At 39.9% G+C, this 19,076-nt stretch overlaps 1 protein-coding gene across 3 annotated transcripts in view; it reads right to left on the bottom strand.

Moving 5' to 3' along the window:
* LOC127416134 (dynamin-3-like) overlaps positions 1-19,076 on the bottom strand; it is a 65,817-nt gene that overhangs the window by 18,809 nt on the left and 27,932 nt on the right. For all 3 annotated transcript variants that reach the window (XM_051655289.1, XM_051655288.1, XM_051655290.1), the window contains 3 exons: positions 18,868-18,981; positions 7,671-7,780; positions 2,747-2,858 (listed from right to left, as the gene is read on the bottom strand). In XM_051655289.1, the coding sequence (XP_051511249.1) occupies positions 2,747-2,858; positions 7,671-7,780; positions 18,868-18,981 (336 nt within the window). The remainder of the gene's footprint in view (positions 1-2,746; positions 2,859-7,670; positions 7,781-18,867; positions 18,982-19,076) is intronic.

Raw genomic sequence — 19,076 nt, forward strand, 5'->3', positions numbered from 1 at the left:
ATTGTTGCAAACAAATACTTGCATATACGCGGTTAGTGAATGAGACCCAATGAGAGCAATGAGTACACACATAACGAGACAGAGAACGAGGATGAACAAAAGACAGTGGGATGAGAAGCAAGGAAAGAACGAGTGTCGGTGAGGGTGTGGTAGACTTCTGTCAAAGCAAATTATGGGGAATCCTGACAGAACTGTGACATCACTCAACATTTTGCTCCAAAGCATACATGGAGACTGGAGTGTGTGTGTGTGTGTGTGTGTGAATGGTGGGGGGGGGGGGTGGATTTGTAGGGGAGCGTGAAGAAACAATGCAAGTGAGCTGATTAGAAACAGAGCTCAGAGCCCCCTCCTTCTCTGATCCTCCATGGAGTGACACAAGAGCTGAGGAATGCAGCAGAGCTCCTGACCCCAGAGCAGAGCCACCATGAATCCTGCAGCCGTAGAGTCAAACACACTCAGACTGAAACACTACTGGAGCAGAAACTACAGTCCACTAGGTTATTAGGTGCACACACAGTTGCAATGTATGTTTCTTTGAATACTGCAGCTTGTAGATGATGGTGTTCAGATTTTTATAAATTATGCATAAGGTTCGTGCTGCTCCTTTTCACAGAACATACTCATATAGTTACCAGTGACTGTCAAACTGCAAAAAGGCATCATAAATGTCCATATAACTGTGTTATATGTGTGCTGTGTCATTTTTGGCTATATGATCAATTGTGTAAGCAACAGACCCAAATTTTACTCATTATTTGCTAAAAATTTAGCTCTCAAATCTCATTCGCTCTTTCACATATTCAAACTCGACCAGTCACACCACGTTTCACTTGAATGTGTTCACAGATGTCAGTGGAAGCATGGCCCACAGAGCACATTTGAATGAGAGCCTACAGCAGATACTTGTCCCATTAAATTTTAGTGGAGTATAAATCAGTGTTCATTGGACGAAGCTCTGAACACGTCTGTGGCGGTGGGGCCATGGTCGAGCGTTTGTTGGGAGAGAGAGAGAAAGCAGTAAGGGTGCATACACCTGAGCGCTATAATGTCTAACACCTGTTTCTGATTGCAGTAGGCACTGGGAAGAGCAATATAAGGAGGATCCATGCCAGCGTATTTCCTCCAATTTTCCTGGGTTTCGGCACCAGTGTGAAGGGGTTCGTTAGGTGGGAAAGGAGGAAACGGGAAACTTGGGACTTTAACACAAAAGGTGGGTCTTTAATTAGACAAACTCAAAATGGCTTTTCAGCAAACACTCAATAATCAAGCTTTTTAGCGTCTCCAGCTCAACACAGTCTCTGCTTGTTTGTGGTAGCTCTCTCTCTCCCCTCTGGCGTGGTTCCTCCTTATATCGCTCACCCCAATGCTTACTGCAATCAGAAACAGTTGTTGGGGGGGGGGCTGGGTACTTCAGTGAGTAAAGACGCTGACTATCACCCCTGGAACCGCAAGTTCGAATCCAGGGTGCTGAGTGACTCCGGCCAGGTCTCCTAAGCAACCAAATTGGCCCGGTTGCTAGGGAGAGTAGAGTCACATGGGGTAACCTCCTCGTGGTCGCAATAATGTGGTTCGCTCTCGGTGGGGCGCGTGGTGAGTTGTGCGTGGATGCCGCGGAAAATAGCGTGAAGCCTCCACAAGTGCTATGTCTCCACGGTAACACGCTCAACAAGCCACATGATAAGATGCGCAGATTGACGGTCTCAGATGTGGAGGCAACTGAGATTCATCCTCTGCCACCCGGATTGAGGTGAGTCACTATGCCACCACAAGGACTTAGAGCGCACTGGGAATTGGGCATTCCAAATTGGGGAGAAGAAAAAAAAAAAAAAGAAACAGGTGTTAGACATTATAGCGCTCAGGTATGTGCACACTTACCGCTTTCTCTCTCTCTCCAGACAAACGCTCGACCATGCCCCCACTGCCACAACGTAATTTTTAGTCCCGCCCAGATGCTGTGCTACTTTGGGAGTCTATGTGAGCATCATGAGCCCTATTTGAATTAGATCAGCAACTGATTGCCAATTGGACATTGGGCTTTCGATCAATGTATCTTTGTCCCATCAGGAAGCCCGGCTTCTTTACACAACGATTGGTAATGATAAACGAGCTCTCAAATGGGCGAGAGTTCACAACAAATGCACAATAATTGAAATGATGATGTACGTAATTGACAGCGTATGAAATGTTAAGTGCAAAGAGCGTTTGGTGGCTCGGAGATATATGCGGATTTACTTGTAATCTGATTATCTGATGTAATACAATTATTTCAGCTTTCATTATTGGATATTTTCCAGTTTTGTTGCAAAAACTGTTTTGAGCTTAGTTAATTATTTTCATTTCGATATTTCACTGTTTGAGTAGTAGTTTGAGTCCGTTCTTTTCCACTTTTGAAAAGCAACAGCCGCCACTGCTCTAGAGGATATTGCGCACAAGTAGAATGGACTACTTTTATATGTTTTTGTGTTGTTGTTGTTTTTGTTTTGTTTTGTTTTTTTTTTGCTCTTTTTAGAGCTTGACAGTCTCTGGTCAATTTCTAATTTTTGCTGTGTGGAAAAGAGCAGCATGAACATACTTCAGAAGAAAGACTTCTTTGTGGAACTTATTAAGGTTTTCCAATTGCTCTAAATCATCTGGTCATAAAAGCTCTTTTTGGTTCTAATTGGAACCATTGTTTTGCAACAGTGTGAAGTTAAGGATAGAGGGGTTAGTGATCAAGTACACAAGCCACTGGGTTCGCTGTGCTTACTGTGGTTTTCTCAGGGTAGACCCCGGCCCGCAGCAGAGAGGCCTTCCAGCTGTCCACCTCCTCCTGTGTGTCACAGGCCAACTCCAGATGCCTGTAGTCCTTATACACGTTCCTACGGCGAAAGTAATCTTTCGTTAGCCAGTTCCCATGGCAGCATGTACAATCTCACACAAACAAATGCTCATTCTCTCGCACACATCTCTCATTCTCTCGCACACATCGTCCATTCAAAACCACAAACCACCAACCACCCCTCCTGTCCTCTTTGACGTGAATATTGATTCAGTCATGTCTGTTTCGATCCCTCTCTTGTATTCGTCACCCCTCTTTTCATCAATCACTCTTGTTTTTCATCATTCATCACTTCTGCTGTTATTTCTTAAAGGGATAGTTCACTCTTAAATAAAAATTCTGTCATAATTGACTCAGCCTCATGTTGATCTAAATGCACGTGACTTTCTTTTTCTCCTGTAGAACACAAAAGGAGGTGTTAGGCAGAATGTTAGACTCAGTCACCATTCACTTTCAGTGTATGGAAAAAAGATGCAATGAAAGTGAATGGTGATTGAGGCTAACATTCTGCCTAAAATGTCCTTTTTGCTCCATAGCAGAAAGAAAGTTGTTGAAACAACATTAGAGTAAGTAAATTATGACATATTTTTTTCTTTCTGGATAATCTATCCCTTTTTTTCTTTCTTTTTGATTTATTTTATGAAGGTTTTGTTGTTCTGTCTAACCTTTTTTTTATTCGGCTTTCCCATTCTCACCTTTTTAACCCAGTCACTCTCAACCTGTCTCCCTCTCTTTTTCCCCTCGTTCACGCCAGCCCAGCTCCGAAAGAGGCAGGAATCTGGAGCCCGTCTCTCTCTCCATCTGTTTCACATTCCCCCTAATTATTCTGTTGTTCCTCTTCTCTTTTTGTTTCTCTCCCTCTTTTTTTGTGGCTATTGTTTCTGTTTGTTGTGCCTGTGGGGTAAGAGGCTTAAAGTATAATGTTCAATGTGTATTTGATTTAGTCTGTGGCTGATAAGAATACGTCTGTAAAAACGTGACCTGAGATTGGGGTCAAGTCGGACACACGCACACAAACACCCATGTGTGTGGACACAGGCAACTCACACACACTGAAACAAAATCACACACCAAACCAACCACATTCTCACATGTTTGGATCCCATTCAAAACTCAGTTACAAAATGCAGTTTTTGCAAGCACAGTTATAACTCAGTGCTACTAATTGGCTATTACTATAAATGAGAAATCCTCCTAAAACCCCTTGTGTAACTTTGCTATAACCACTTGCATTATGACTTAATCTGACGTTTAAGTGTATAACTGCTTATGTCAAGTGATGAACTGATCAGGGGCGGATTTAGGCAAGGGCGACATGGGCAGCCGCCCAGGGCGGCATCTTGCCAAGGGCAGTACGAGGCGCCCACACAAAAAAGTGGGTGCCCTGAAGTCCACCAGCCGTCTCATTGGTGGGGTGCTGAAGGGGGTTTCGCCCAGTGCTCCATACAAGCTAGAACCTCTACTGGAACTGATTCAAGAGTCCAAACATCTTTTACTTTGCAGTCCCTCCTAATAAGGTGTAATACATGGGATACTTTTTGTGGTTAAATTCATCGGTAGTTCGTGACATTTATGACAGGACAACCACTATGGTCATGAATACCCTGAACTTTATTTTCTGTTCCAAACCACAGAGTATGGCTCTGACTTTACCAAAGGATTTTATTTAGCTTCTTCTTGGACTTATTATGGAGTTTTCCTCGAACTAAACCTTAGATCATGTGCTAAAGTCTTAGATGCATGTTAAAGGAATGCTACAGGCTTAATACAAGTTAAGCAACATCTGTGACATGCTGTCGATTACCTCAAAAGTAATTTCAACTCATCCATCAGTTTTTAAAAACAAACAAAATCTGTGTTTACTATTCTCTTAAAGTAAAAGTCTACTGGGCAAGGAATACCAGCATAGTAACCATTAAAATACACACTGTTTCGAAAGTACAGCCACAAGACAGAAACAATATACATGTTAAGATAAAATTTTTGTGATAAAATCTCTTACTAACCCAGTCTGTGTAACATATCAAATTTGTCAACTCCAGTCATGATCATGTAAAACCAGTAAACGGGATACCTTTCACATAATGCGTGCAAATATACAACATAAATAAATATTTTAAAGTACTGTTTACATGGAGAAAACCCCATAAAAATCAGTAACACAAAGTCCAAACAAAATTATTAGCTTCATATTTCTGCTTTAACACCCTCCAGAATGTCTTACCACATACACTTCCATTGTTAGAGAACTATTGTAAACACGTCGATTTCTGTTTGTTTTTACAAATTGAGGAACAAATCAAAATGCCTTTGTGGTAATCAACAGCATGTTACAGATGTTGTTGATAGAGTTTAACTTGTAGTGAACCCAGAACATTCCTTTAATTATGGTCCTGAACGAGACAAGAATAGCACAGAACCACATGGCATTACAATCGAAACCTGAACGTAAAGCACAAAGACCCAAATGTGCATGCATTGACGCATACACGCATCGAGGTGGATGAGAACATGCTCTATGCTTTTCTCATGAGCACTTTTCGTATGTTTGTGTGTGTGTGTGTGTGTACTTTCCTCTTCCTCATGACAGACTGGTGTCACCACTGTGGCAAAATTACTTCTGCCACCTGACATCACTGCTTGCTCTGACTCTTGTTGGTGGGTGTAGATGGCACAGTGTGAAACATCAGATCATTAGAGTCTGTGTTTGAAGTAAGTGAGTGAGAATGAGCGAAAGGGGATTTTTCAGAGTGCTGGGTGGTATGTTCTTGCTTGTGAGCGGGAATGAGTATGGAGTGTGTGAGAGCTTGAATATCTTTATACAGAGTGCTTAGAGTGATGAATATTTGTGTGTGTGTGTACCATGCAAGAGCATCTGATTGATTGTGGTGCAGCCTAGGGTGTGTTTACAATAGTCTGCCATGCCTTCCTCTGTGTCAAAGCCATATGTGTGTGCGTTTGTAAGACAGAGTTTGTGACAGTGTGTGTGCATTCACCACAGCATACCGACATCTCTCCAATTAAGCAGCTAATCAATCCCAGACACACCCGTACTCTGAAATGAAAGAGGCTGCACTTGTTAGGAAAGAATGTCAAAGACAGAGAGAAAATGAGAGAAAGAAAAAGAAAGAGAGAGAGAGAGAGAGAGAGAGAGAGAGAGAGAGAGAGAGAGAGAGTGAGAGAGAGAGAGAGAGCCACGCCACTGGCCAGGAATGTGTCAAAATGTGTCCTACTGCGCCCCCTGTTCCCGCCTCACTCTCTGTGAAGTATTACTGTGGAGGTAGAGTGTTTATGTTAGAAAATATTTGTCTTTGATAATTATACATTATCGATGGTGGAAAAGCGGCCATAGTGACCTGGGGCATCTTAAATTTGGGTCTGTTCCTCACACAAAGCTATCGCATGGCTTCAGAGGACTTGAAATATAGCTCACAGGTTGTATGGACAACTTTTTGGATAATTTTATGGAACCTGACAGTGGTGGTCACTGTTAACAGCCATTGTATGGTTGAGGGCTTAAGAGCTGTGTAAGGATTCTTTATTCTTCAAATTAGGATTGTCCAAATTTCTTCTTTTTCACGCCACAGAAAAAATAACAGCATATGGGTTTGGAAGAACAAGAGGTATGTCAATAAGAACATAATTTTAATTTTTGGGTGTATTTTACCTTTATTATACAGTTGTGTGGGCTTTGGGTCAGCTGAGTTTTCCCAAGCCACAGAAATAGAAACCAATCAAATTGCTAGTCAGGACAATATGAGAGAAAGAGAAAGAGAGAGAGAGAGTTTGGTAATGGTTTACTTTACAAACTCTGAGAAACAGGCATTGGTGGAAAAACATTTGATATTATACAACCCACATACGCAAAGAGTCAATGTGCAGTAAAAATGGGAAATCAGAGAAGTGCATTCTTCCAGCAGGGCCGTGGAATGAGACAGGGATGCAGTCTGAGTAGACAACCGTATTTAGTCTTGAGTCTTGAAATGTCCCGTTCATACAACAGCTTACAGTAGCAGTTCGAATGCTGTCCGTATGAACTAACAACCGAAGTCACAACCCTACAGTGATCTTTGGATGATACAGATCATTTCTCCGTCTCCGTGAGTAAACAAACCCCACATGAATCACACGAGGTACATGCATGTACAGTTCCGCGTGTCTCTCACTGTACATGACATAACTGACAACTAGTTGTCCAGTACGTTCCGTTCACACAGCACAGGTTTGTCGAGAATGCGGTTGTGAGACCTTAAAATTTGCGGGTGTCAGTTCGGTTATAGAATGAGTCACTCTCGTAAATAACCGAACCGTGTGTGAACATAACCGTATTAAGCACTCAAAACAGCTCTGACAACCGTATTCTGCTGCTGTGTGAACGTGGCCATAAAGTCCTGAATCACCTTCAATTCAGTGAAGACAGTGAAGAAAATTTAGTAGTTAATTGTGTAGACAGTGAATGAATTGTTTGTATTTTGTTTTAATGATAAGTTTGATTGTGTTTAAGTAACATTACCATCTGCTAATGCCAGAGTACTCACACTCACACTCACTCACTCACACACTCACACACACACACACACACACACACACACACACTCACACACACACACTCACACACACACACACACACACACACACACACACACACACAGGTCAGTGTGGTTTGTCTGTAAGTCCTTGTGTCTCCAGAACCCAGTCTACTGCCGCACATCAACCAGTCGTATACACTGTAACATCTACTTCATGTGCCATGTACTTTATCTGAGAGTGTGTTTTTGTTCGTACGTAATTTTAGCGATAGAAAAAACAAGTTCTCTGAACAAGTAAGTGGGTGTGTTGATGTGTGACTGACCTCTGCTCTGTGTTAAAGATGGCAAAGACATGTTTGCTGAACATGAAGCTCTTTTCTATGTCTCGCACCTTCAGGTTGTCCAGAGGAAGCATGTATTTCTTCTCCTTTTCCTAAGGGGTGACATTTAGTACAGAAATCAAACTACAATTATAGTCTATTAATAGTCTTCTTATTTTTTTTCTTAATAAAGAATTGTGATGCAGTGATGGAAATAAATATTATGGATAAAACATTGATAAAACTATGTGGATAAAACTAGATAGGTTAAAAAAAAAAGAAGAAAAAAAAGTTACAAATAAAATCAGAAAAAGACACTTCCAGCACCTTAATAACATAACAAATCAAAAAATCTAGTTTAATAAAGTATAGTTCATAAAAAATTATATTGATTATATCAATCCATTAAATCATGTGCTATAGTGCAAAACATTTGAGTGTTTGAGAAATACACAGTACAGTCCAAACATGAGACCACGGGCTCTATTTTAGTAAGCATGCAAAGCGCAACGCTACGCGCAAAGACCGTGCGCTACTTCTTATCCAATTTTCGTGACAGCACTAATTCTAAGCGTGATTTTTGTGCCAGCACAAAGCGCAAATGGATGTGGGTGGGAGTGTTTTCGCCACCTGTGGTTGTATGTGCGTAAACTATGGGTGTAATGAAGAGGTGCAAAGTGCAATTTGCTATTTTCCTGAGAAATAGGTAACTGAGCTAAGACGTTTCAAAAGCACGTCTGTTTTCAGCGCAAAGTCTAAATTCAGTTCCTACATTTGCAGTTTGGAGATTCCATACTAACTAATTAACTTCATGTCCAATATTTTGGAGCATCAAATTATGTCCCTGACACTTGCCGTTTTATGGAACAAAAATGTATGAGATTTGTGTAAAACTATCAATAGGTCATGGTTTGTTTTTTTATTATTATATTTATATTTACGATTGTATTTTTGATCTTATTTGTATTGGTATTTTTCCACCTGTTGTCATAGAGTGATTTTTTTAGTCACTGTAAAAGAGGATGGTGGAAGAAGTTGGAGAGGGTAAAATCTTTGGATTTGGTATGATTTTTATGACCACTTCATTATTTTGATTATATTTTAATTTCATTTGAATTGTAATTTGAATTTAGAAATATTTTTGGTAAAAAAATTTCGTGTTTCAAAAAATGAATTTAATTTGTCAAAATCAAAATCGACCAGTAGAAGTGAAGTGCGTGAAGATACAATCACTGTTAATACTAGCCATGATTTGTGTATCAGTAGATGAAAACTATTAATAATACTTACACTTCTATAATTTAACGAAACGTACATCCAAATCCTCACAAGAATCACATTTCTATGCTTACAAAAGGAGCGTGTCACTGTCACAGAAATATTTATATTATTCTAATTCATTGCATAAAGTCCATTTACACTACAAGCTTCTTATGAATGTGCTGTCTTTGTTTATATCACTGGTGATTGACAGGGACTCAACTATACAGGATGCAGACACTGCAATAACCAGTGAAAAACAGTTTATTACACTTATTAAATTAAATTGCACTCGACCCAGCCCATTAGAGATTTCGCCAAACCCACTTGCGCCTAGACTTAGCACATGCTTGCACGAAAATACCAAAACTTCATGGCCATGCCAAATGACTTTGCGCTTATGATTTATGGCATAGCGCTGCGCTTAGCTCTAGTGCTCTTAAATACATTTACATTTACATTTATTCATTTGGCAGATGCTTTTATCCAAAGCGACTTACAAACGAGGAAAACATAAGCAAATAATCTTAAGGAGACAGTGGTACGAAAAGTGCCATATTACAAAGTTCCACTAGCATCAGAATAGTAGCATTCAAAACAGAATAAAGTTTTTTTTTTGTGTGTGTGTGTGTGACTGGTTAAGTGCTCATGGAAAAGATGTGTATTTAGCTGTTTTTTGAAGACAGAAAATGAGTCAGCTTCACGGATGGAGTTGGGAAGGTCATTCCACCAACGTGGTATGATGAAGCCGAAAGTCCGGGAAAGTGTTTTGGTGCCTTTTTGTGTTGGTACAACAAGGCGACGTTCCTTAGCCGACCGCAGGCTTCTAGTGGGCGCGTAGCTCTGCAGAAATGAAATAGCATCCCCAATAGTGGGAAAATGCTTCTAGTTTGTAAAAAAAAAAAAATTTGAATTGAAATTGAAAAATCTACATAATTATCAGAAGGTTTGATATGCCCCCTTTTTGAGTGCACTCGAGCTGAAGCTGAAATTTTTGCAAAGCCTGACGATCTGGGTAGGGTTGCACCAGCTGTGTGTAAGGTCTCATGTAAGTTGAGATGTAAAGTTCACACTAAGGGCTTAGTAACTACTAGTTAGTTTGTAACTAAGTCAGTGCTTGATTTAATTGCACCACCTGTTCTTAAGGCAAGACTTAACTAGTAGGTCGTAAGCTCTCTGTAAAGTAATGCGTAGTCCAAACCTTGTTTGCTCACGTAAATGTCAGCTGTAATAAATGATATCCCCATTGAAACAGGATATGTAATAAAAGTAGATTTGATAAATAGTATATTTGCCCTATGTAAATAACAATATTATAGGAACTGTATCTAAAATAAATAAGGGGGGATAAATAAATGCTAATACAACAAGGCTGGAAAAACAGACATTTATTCATTTTAATATCCTATATATATTTTGAATGTGTTGACACCAGTCGAAGCACCCTGAAAACCGCACAGTTTGACATGCTGAAGAGCTGCTTAAAAGTAAGATTTTTTCTCTCTCTCTCGTAAATGTAAATGACTGTAAATGTCAACATCATACTGGATGTCGAAAGGATTGAAGCCTGTCACGCAAAACATGAGCTCATTGATGTCATAAAATATCAGTCTGCTTTTTTATTCCATTAGTTACTCCTGGTCGGAGGCTTCCATAAATATTTAGTTTATACGTAGTGTTACGTCCTACCTAAGTTTAATGGTGCAATGCTCAATTATTTAGTAGTGCATAAATTGTGACTTAGTGCCCATTTACGCCACAACTAGGCTAAGTTGTAACTTACGTATAGCTGGTGCAACCGGCCCCTGTTATCCAGCATGATTCGGAAGCAAGGAAATCTGACTTTTTGTATAAAAGAGTTAACATGATCAATGTCCCAAATTGTCTAATTTGATTAGTGACATGGAAATACTGCAGAATTTTTATGTCATAACATTTCTGTTTAAATATTTTTAAGAATCCTGAAATTTTTGGTTTATTTTCAGTTTAAATTAGATTTTGAATCCCATATATTTAATGTGGTCTCAGACTATTGAACCCCACTGTATATTTTGAAATCATTATTTTCAAAATTTTCACAAATGCTAAAAAAATTCAGGTGTATCATGTGAAATAGACAAATGGATCGGTATTAAAACCTAGTGAGCTTCCTACCAAGACAGCATTTTTGGCCATCATTTTTGAGTGTATATACTTTAGAACTTGTCTATGATTCCCAAAAATGCTGTCTAGGTTTTAAGACAGAGAATGAAAATCTTAAACAGCATTCAGTGTAGTGTAAACAAATTGAATTATGAGTTTTTCAAAAATGGTGTGAACTGGGGAAGATGACTGGGAGGGAGAGAGATAGGAGCGTAGAAACAAAGACAGCTGTGTTTAAGAGATCAAAAGTATTAAATCTAATGTAGATTCATGTGATCATCCTTAGAATGGCTTCAGGCCTAGGACACACAAAAAGAGATACCACAAGTTTTCACTCTTTGAGTGAGGTACTGAGAAAAGAAGAGAGAGAAAGAATGAAAGAGGAATTGAGAGATAGAGAGTGAGAACCCACATGTGGAAGTCATTATTTGGACCAAGGCTCTAAAACACAACATTTCTACAGGAAAAAAAAAAAAAAAAGAAGAAAAAGAAAAAGAGCTCCCCCTCTCTCTGTCTGTGCAGGAGGGGTTGGGGTCTCAGGAAACGGCTTGGATTACATTGCAAATAACGGAATGGAGATGTGGGAAAGAAAGAGAGGAACAAGGGATGAAAATGTGAAGGAAACACTGGTTCATGAAAGAGTAAAAATGAAAAACAGCCATCTGATGGCACTATCAGTGATTGTGTTTTAACAACGTGATCGCAGTGTGTAGACATTTCTTGGAAAGTGTGAGTATTTTGTAAAATCAGCTAGGCAATCTAGCCAGCAACGTAAAAAAAAAAAAAAAACAGAGAGTGCGTTCTAACTCATCTGAAAAATACAAAAAAGCCCTATTAATATACAGCTGAAGTCAGAAGTTTACATACACCTTAGCCAAATACATTTAAACTCAGTTTTTCACAATTCCTGACATTTAATCGTAGAAAACATTCCCTGTCTTACGTCAGTTAGGATCACTACTTTATTTTAAGAATGTTATAGAATAATAGTAGAGAGAATTATTTATTTCAGCTTTTATTTCTTTCAACACATTCCCAGTGGGTCAGAAGTTAACATACACTTTGTTAGTATTTGGTAGCATTGCCATTAAATTGTTTAACTTGGGTCAAACATTTTGGGTAGCCTTCCACAAGCTTCTCACAATAAGTTGCTGGAATTTTGGCCCATTCCTCCAGACAGAACTGGTGTAACTGAGTCAGGTTTGTAGGCATCCTTACTCGCACATGCTTTTTCATTTCTGCCCACAAATTCTGTTGGATTGAGGTCAGGGCTTTGTGATGGCCACTCCAATACCTTGACTTAAGCCATTTTGCCACAACTTTGGGGGTATGCTTGGGGTCATTGCCCATTTGGAAGACCCATTTGCGACTGAGCTTAAAATTCCTGGCTGATGCCTTGAGATGTTTCTTAAATATATCCACATAGTTTTCCTTCCTTATGATGCCATCTATTTTGTGAAGAGCACCAGTCCCTCCTGCAGCAAAGCACCCCCACTACATGATGCTGCAACCCCCATGCTTCACGGTTGGGATGGTGTTCTTCGGCTTGCAAGCCTCACCCTTTTTCCTCCAAACATATCGATGGTCATTATGGCCAAACAGTTAAATTTTTCTTTCATTAGACCAGAGGACATTTCTCCAAAAAGTAAGATCTTTGTCCCCATGTCCACTTGCAAACTGTAGTCTGGCTTTTTTATGGCGGTTTTAGACCAGTGGCTATATTTCGATATAGGACTCATTTTACTGTGGATATAGATACTTGTCTACCTATTTCTTCCAGCATCTTCACAAGGTCTTTTGCTGTTGTTCTGGGATTGATTTGCACTTTTCGCACCAAACTACGTTCATCTCTAGGAGACAGAATGCGTCCCCTTCCTGAGTGGTATGATGACTGCATGGTCCCATGGTGTTTATACTTGCGTACTATTGTTTGTACAGATGAACGTGGTACCTTCAGGTGTTTGGAAATTGCTACCAAGGATGAACCAGACTTGTGGAGGTCCATAATTCTTTTTCTGAGGTCTTGGCTGATTTCTTTTCCCATGATGTCAAGCAAAGAGGCACAGAGTTTGAAGGTAGGCCTTAAAATACATCCACAGGTACACCTCCAATTCAGTACACTTCCTATCAGAAGCTAACTGGCTAACTGTCTAAAGGCTTGACATCATTTTCTTTAATTTCCCAAGCTGCTTAAAGGCACAGCTAACTTAGTGTATGTAAACTTCTGACCCACTGGAATTGTGATAGTCAATTAAAAGTGAAACAATCTGTCTGTAAACAATTGTTGGAAAAATTACTTGTGTCATGCACTAAGTAGATGTCCTAAACGACTTGCCAAATCTAGAGTTTGCTAATATTAAATCTGTGGAGTGGTTAAAAAATTAGTTTTAATGACTTCAACCTAAGTGTACGTAAACTTCTGACTTCAACTGTATCATAAAAATATTTCATATGATTAGTGTGCAATGTTCAAAGTCTTTAAAAGTAATCATTCACTGACAAAATCATTTTCTGTCAAGTTTTTTTAAAATGTCACGACTGGTTATGTGACAAGTGAGAACCACTGGCTTTTGGCATCCAAAGGAGCCATTTTTAAAGTGAGTATAAGTGTGAATAATTTTTAAATAACAATGGACAAGGGAAAGATTATGAATCAATAATGCTCTGTTCCTCACACAAAGCTATCATATGGCTTCGTAAGACTTGGAATATATTGCATGAATCACATGAACTACTTTTAGTACTACTTTTAATACTACGGTATTATTTATTTTTGTCCATTTTGGAGCTTTCCATTTGTATGGAAAAGAGCTACTTGTACATTCTGCCTAAGATCTCCTTTTGTGTTCCATGGAAGGAAGAAAAATAACACCGGGTTGGAATGGCATGGGGGTGAGAAAATGATGACTAAACATTCATTAAGGGGTAAACTATTCTTTTAAACTATCACATTATCTCTCCTTCCTTCTCTTGTCCAACTTGACTCTCTGCACCCCTCCTTTTTAGCTCCCCTCAAAAACTTTTTTCATTCCAGAGGGGCCCACTTCCTGCCAGAGTTTTTAGAGGTTAAAAAAAAAAAACTTAGAAATGGCAGGCTGGCGTTATGAATACAACATCTGGTACCGCTTTAGCGAGAGAGATAGAGAGAGAGAGAGAGAGAGAGAGAGAGAGAGAGAGAGAGAGTGAGGGAAAGAGAGATGAGGAAAGGAAGTCCAGAGGTTGGCTGGGAGTACCGAGAGGACGGAGGGCGAAAGACAGGAATGGATAGGAGCGAGTCAGACCAAAAGATTGGAAAGAGAGGAGTTGAAAAAAAACACACTCCAAAGTTGATTCCCCAAGGGTCCCATCAACCCTTATATGGCTAGTGGGGTCCCTCCCTCTCTTTCTCTGACTCCTTTTTCCTTCTTTTTTGCTATGCCTTCCATAAACGTCCTGCCAGATAGCCGGCTGTGGGAGCAAAAGTGCCACGTCAAGGCTGGATACTGCACGCCGATGCGGAAAAACAGCAATGCTGCGACTCAGGACATGAACGGGTAAACGGGCATCTGGAATCGGTCTCTCTCCGTCCTCTACCTTCCCTTCATCTCGACTGAGAATGAGAGAGAAGCAATGGAGACTATTTCGGTCCTGTTTATTTTGCATCTTCTACTGCCTCCTGTTAAGGTCATGGGCCAGCAGGGTTGGACTGAGCGATTGAAATAGATAAAGAGAAAGTAAAGGGGAAAAGAGAGAGAGAGAGGGTCAGAGAGGGCTGGAACTATCTCCTGCTCCGTCATCCCAGTGTTCAGACTACCTGTTCAGGATCTTGCTGGTGTACAGTAGTCTGCACATTGGTTAGACTGTGCATGGACTCACATCACTAGAACAGATGTAAACTCTCAAACACAAGCAAAAACACACACTATGATTTTGCAGGTGAAAAGTCAGGCTCTGCTATGTTGGCTTGTTGTCTACAACGGTCAATCGTAGCTTCTTTACTTTCTCTGTCTCACTTTGTCATTTTCCTCTGCCATTGTTGGTGATATTGCATGTCTTTGTGGACTGACAGGTGAACGCTGTTAGCAGTAATGACAAAAATGACAGTTGTTGTTTTTCAGGTTGTCTAGGATTCAGGTTGATTGTGCAGGTTTGGACCAAAAAGATTGCATGTACTGCACATCAGCTTCATAATATGTAGCTAAGACTGTTCCATTATACATTACCGGTGTGTATGTGTAAATGTGAATGTACTTGGCCGAACCGTGCACACATATGGTTTACATAAAAGCTCCTTGTGGAACTCCAGGTGTGAGGCTAGTTGTCTTAGTTTTACGTCGAACATTTGCTTGCGTCGTAAAGAAACTTCAGATGCTCCCAGAAGGCCTAGATTTTTCAGCGTAATCATGCAGTTGCATGTATGCATGTTAACTCATGTGCCATGAGGCATGGAGGAGAGGTGATTATGCAGATGGCAAACACAAGTGGAGGGGTGCACGAGTCATCTGTTTTCCCTCATGAAGCTCAGCTCAGAAAGAGAGATGGAAGATTGCAGGAATGCATGTCTGTTTAGTGTTGGGCGCTGATTAACCCAAACCAGCAGTCCCAGCCCACGAATGTCATTACTCCTGGGACAGATGTACAGAAAGGAAGGGAACTAGGAGGATGTTTGATGACAGTTTGTATAAAAGTATGACCGAAGTTGTTTTTTTTTATTTTATTTTATTTTAAATTCAGGAATATTCATGTGAATGCGTGTGTGCATGCAGAAAGTGTGAGAACTGCAATGTAATCTGCTGCAAGGGGTGAGGGGCTGTATCTCTCTCTCTTCTTCTCTCTCTTTCTCTCTCAGGAGGCTCTAAGAGGCTGGATGGTGTTTGGACAAAGTCTTACAATTTTTCACCCAGGAATGTGTATGGCCCCAGAGAGACTGCCAACCACAGAGAAAAAATTAAATAAAGAGAAAGACAAAGAAAGAGATGGAGAGACAGAAAACAGATATATAGGGAGAAAAAGACATAAAGTGTTCTATAAAGGCAAATATAAACATTTGGAGAAATTACTGCGGCGATTGTGTGCAGAGCAAAAACGAGGCAAAGGAAAATGTGTGAAGAGGCCGTACATTCTTATGTAGAGATAACATAAAAATTCGTTATAGTATTCAACTGTAGAATTGAAAAAGCTGTCCAGGCAGGTTTCAGAGGTTGTATATGAGCATATACAAAAGAAATAATGGATTCAGCAGTACTTTGCAGGAACTGTGCAGCCAGCCAACTTCTATTCTATAAGTTATTTTCTACTTACATAAGTAATATTGTGAGTATATGAAATTATAGTATATAAGCCAACTTTTATACTATATATAACACTTATATAATACTATTATTTAGCTTAAAACCATAGATGTAAAATCTAATGTTAATTTTATGAAAAGCCTTGCTGATTGATCCAAAGAGTATATATAAGTAGTGAATGTGGGTGAGAATTGTATGTTATTTCTGAGTTTATACACAGATCAGCCACAACATTAAAACCACCTGCCTAATATTGTGTAGGTCCCCCTCGTGCCGCCAAAACAGCGCCAACCCACATCTCAGAATAGCATTCTGAGATGATATACTTCTCACCACAACTGTACAGAGCGGTTATCTGAGTTACCGTAGACTTTGTCAGTTCCAAACAGTCTGGCCATTCTCTGTTGACCTCTCTCATCAACAAGGCATTTCCATCTGCAGAACTGCTGATCACTGAATGTTTTTTGTTTTTGGCACCATTCTGAGTAAATTCTAGAGACTGTTGTGTGTGAAAATCGCAGGAGATCAATAGTTACAGAAATACACAAACCAGCCGGTCTGGTACCAACAATCATCCATGGGATTATCTAATCAGCCAATCGTGTGGCAGCAGTGCAGTGCATCAAATCACACAGATACGGGTCAGGAGCTTCAGTTAATGTTCACATCAACCATCAGAATGGGGAAAAAATGTGATCTCAGTGATTTGGACCGTGGCATGATTGTTGGTGCCAGATGGGCTGGTTTGAGTATTTCTGTAACTGCTGATCTGCTGGGATTTTCACGCATAACAGTCTCTAGAATTTACTCTGAATGGTGCCAAAAACAAAAAACATCAGCGAGCAGCAGTTCTGTGGATGGAAACGCCTTGTTGATGAGAGAGATCAACAGAGAATGGCCAGACTGGTTCGAACTGACAAAGTCTATGGTAACTCAGATAACCACTCTGTACAATTGTGGTGAGAATAATATCATCTCAGAATGCTATTCTGAGATGAGGGTTGGTGCTGTTTTGGCAGCACGAGGGGGACCTACACAATATTAGGCAGGTGGTTTTAATGTTGTGGCTGATCGGTGTATGTTTGCATGACCGTATATGATAAAATCTTATGCTTATGAGCTTGTGTACAAATGTGTTTGACTTTCAGGAAAATTCACCCATGTTTATATGAATTTCTACATTTGAAGTTCTGGCTTTACGTTTCAATATTTATTAAAGTTACTGTTTGCTTATGCAGTCCTATGTATTTGGCAGTCGAGCAAGGGCGGATGAGTGTGTCTACGACTGTGCATGTTTAATTTCTAAGATTTTGTGTATATCAATATCCGTGTGTGTCTGAGAGTGTGTGTTTGTGTGTTAGTTTGACTTGGGGGGGTTCCAGCTATGTCAGGGTGACCCAGTCCAAATGCCTCTATTCCCAAGAGAAAGAGATGGTGGGGGTAAACTAGGGAAAGGGAGCAAGAAATAGAAGTAAACGAAACAGAGGAGAATAGGGAACCAATGAAACAAGAAATGATTGATTCAGTGGAAGACATATGGGGAAAATTTGTTTTAAAAATGTGGATCTGTGGGGCTGGGACACAAGTGGAGAACAGACAGGTTTTATAACCAAGAAAAGGGTTACCTTCTAATCCACAACCATCTCAATACTGCAAAGTTATTCACTGTATTGCTATCTAAATGCACTGTTGATTAAGAATGTGTGAATTCATTGTTTTTGCTTTCTTTTTTTTAAAAGAATCAACAGTTATTCACGTGAGCAAAAGCAGAAACAGTAAATGGCATAAGGCAAGAAAAAAATAATAAATGCAATGATGTGAATACTGTTGGAAAGCTGGCATGTTCTGCTGTATGACATGCTGTACTACATCAAAAATTATTGTTTCAAACAGCAGTTTATTAATTCTCTTATAATTATTATTCATGCAGTTATGACTTCATACCAACTGAGAAACTGAATGGAATTTTCTCTTTAAAAAAAAAAGAAGAAGAAGAATAAGAAGAAATTAAAAGAAAAAGTGGCCAGTCAAAGCAGTTAAAAATAAAATTTGCCTTGTACATTAATATAATTTTTAACCTAAAATCTTGATGCCAATAAACAAAAGTCCAAAACATGTTATTTGTCAACTACCCATATGTAAACATGTAGGGGACCTGTGAGTATTTTTGTATTTAGAAATACATTATCTGTTCCACATTTCCGGTGTCCGGTCCAGAGAAGCAGGCCATGCTGCCACTGACTGAGAGCGTTGTCTGTCTGCCTGTCTACACTTGCTGTGCAGAACTTCCTGCACCTGTACAGCAGGCACAGACAGGCAGACAGATGGCAGCCCGCCTTACAGACCACAAAGTGTGACTGACACAGAAACCAGCCAATGGGAACCAATGGGGACGTTCCTTCTCACTTACCATAACTGCACAGGGAACTATGGGAAATGTAGATCTTGTTTTAAACACTCACCATAAACATCATAAAGTGATTAAATTAATAAAAGATTACAAATTTCTAATGCTGTTTTATACTCGCCTCATCATCTTTAAACCAGGACAGGCATTCAGCGGTGAGCACGAACCAGTACTCCCTGGCCCCTCCTTTGATCAGACCGATGTTGTTGATGGTTAACCAGCCTTTGCGGATCACCTGTGGGGCCAAAGACAGGGGTCAGAGGTGAACAGTCTGGGTTCATGGTACATTAGAAGCATGAGGCAAAGGCTGAGATTCTCTGGTCCTCCAGT

This window comes from Myxocyprinus asiaticus, chromosome 25 (genome assembly GCF_019703515.2).
Source record: "Myxocyprinus asiaticus isolate MX2 ecotype Aquarium Trade chromosome 25, UBuf_Myxa_2, whole genome shotgun sequence".
Classification (NCBI taxonomy): Eukaryota; Metazoa; Chordata; class Actinopteri; order Cypriniformes; family Catostomidae; genus Myxocyprinus; species Myxocyprinus asiaticus.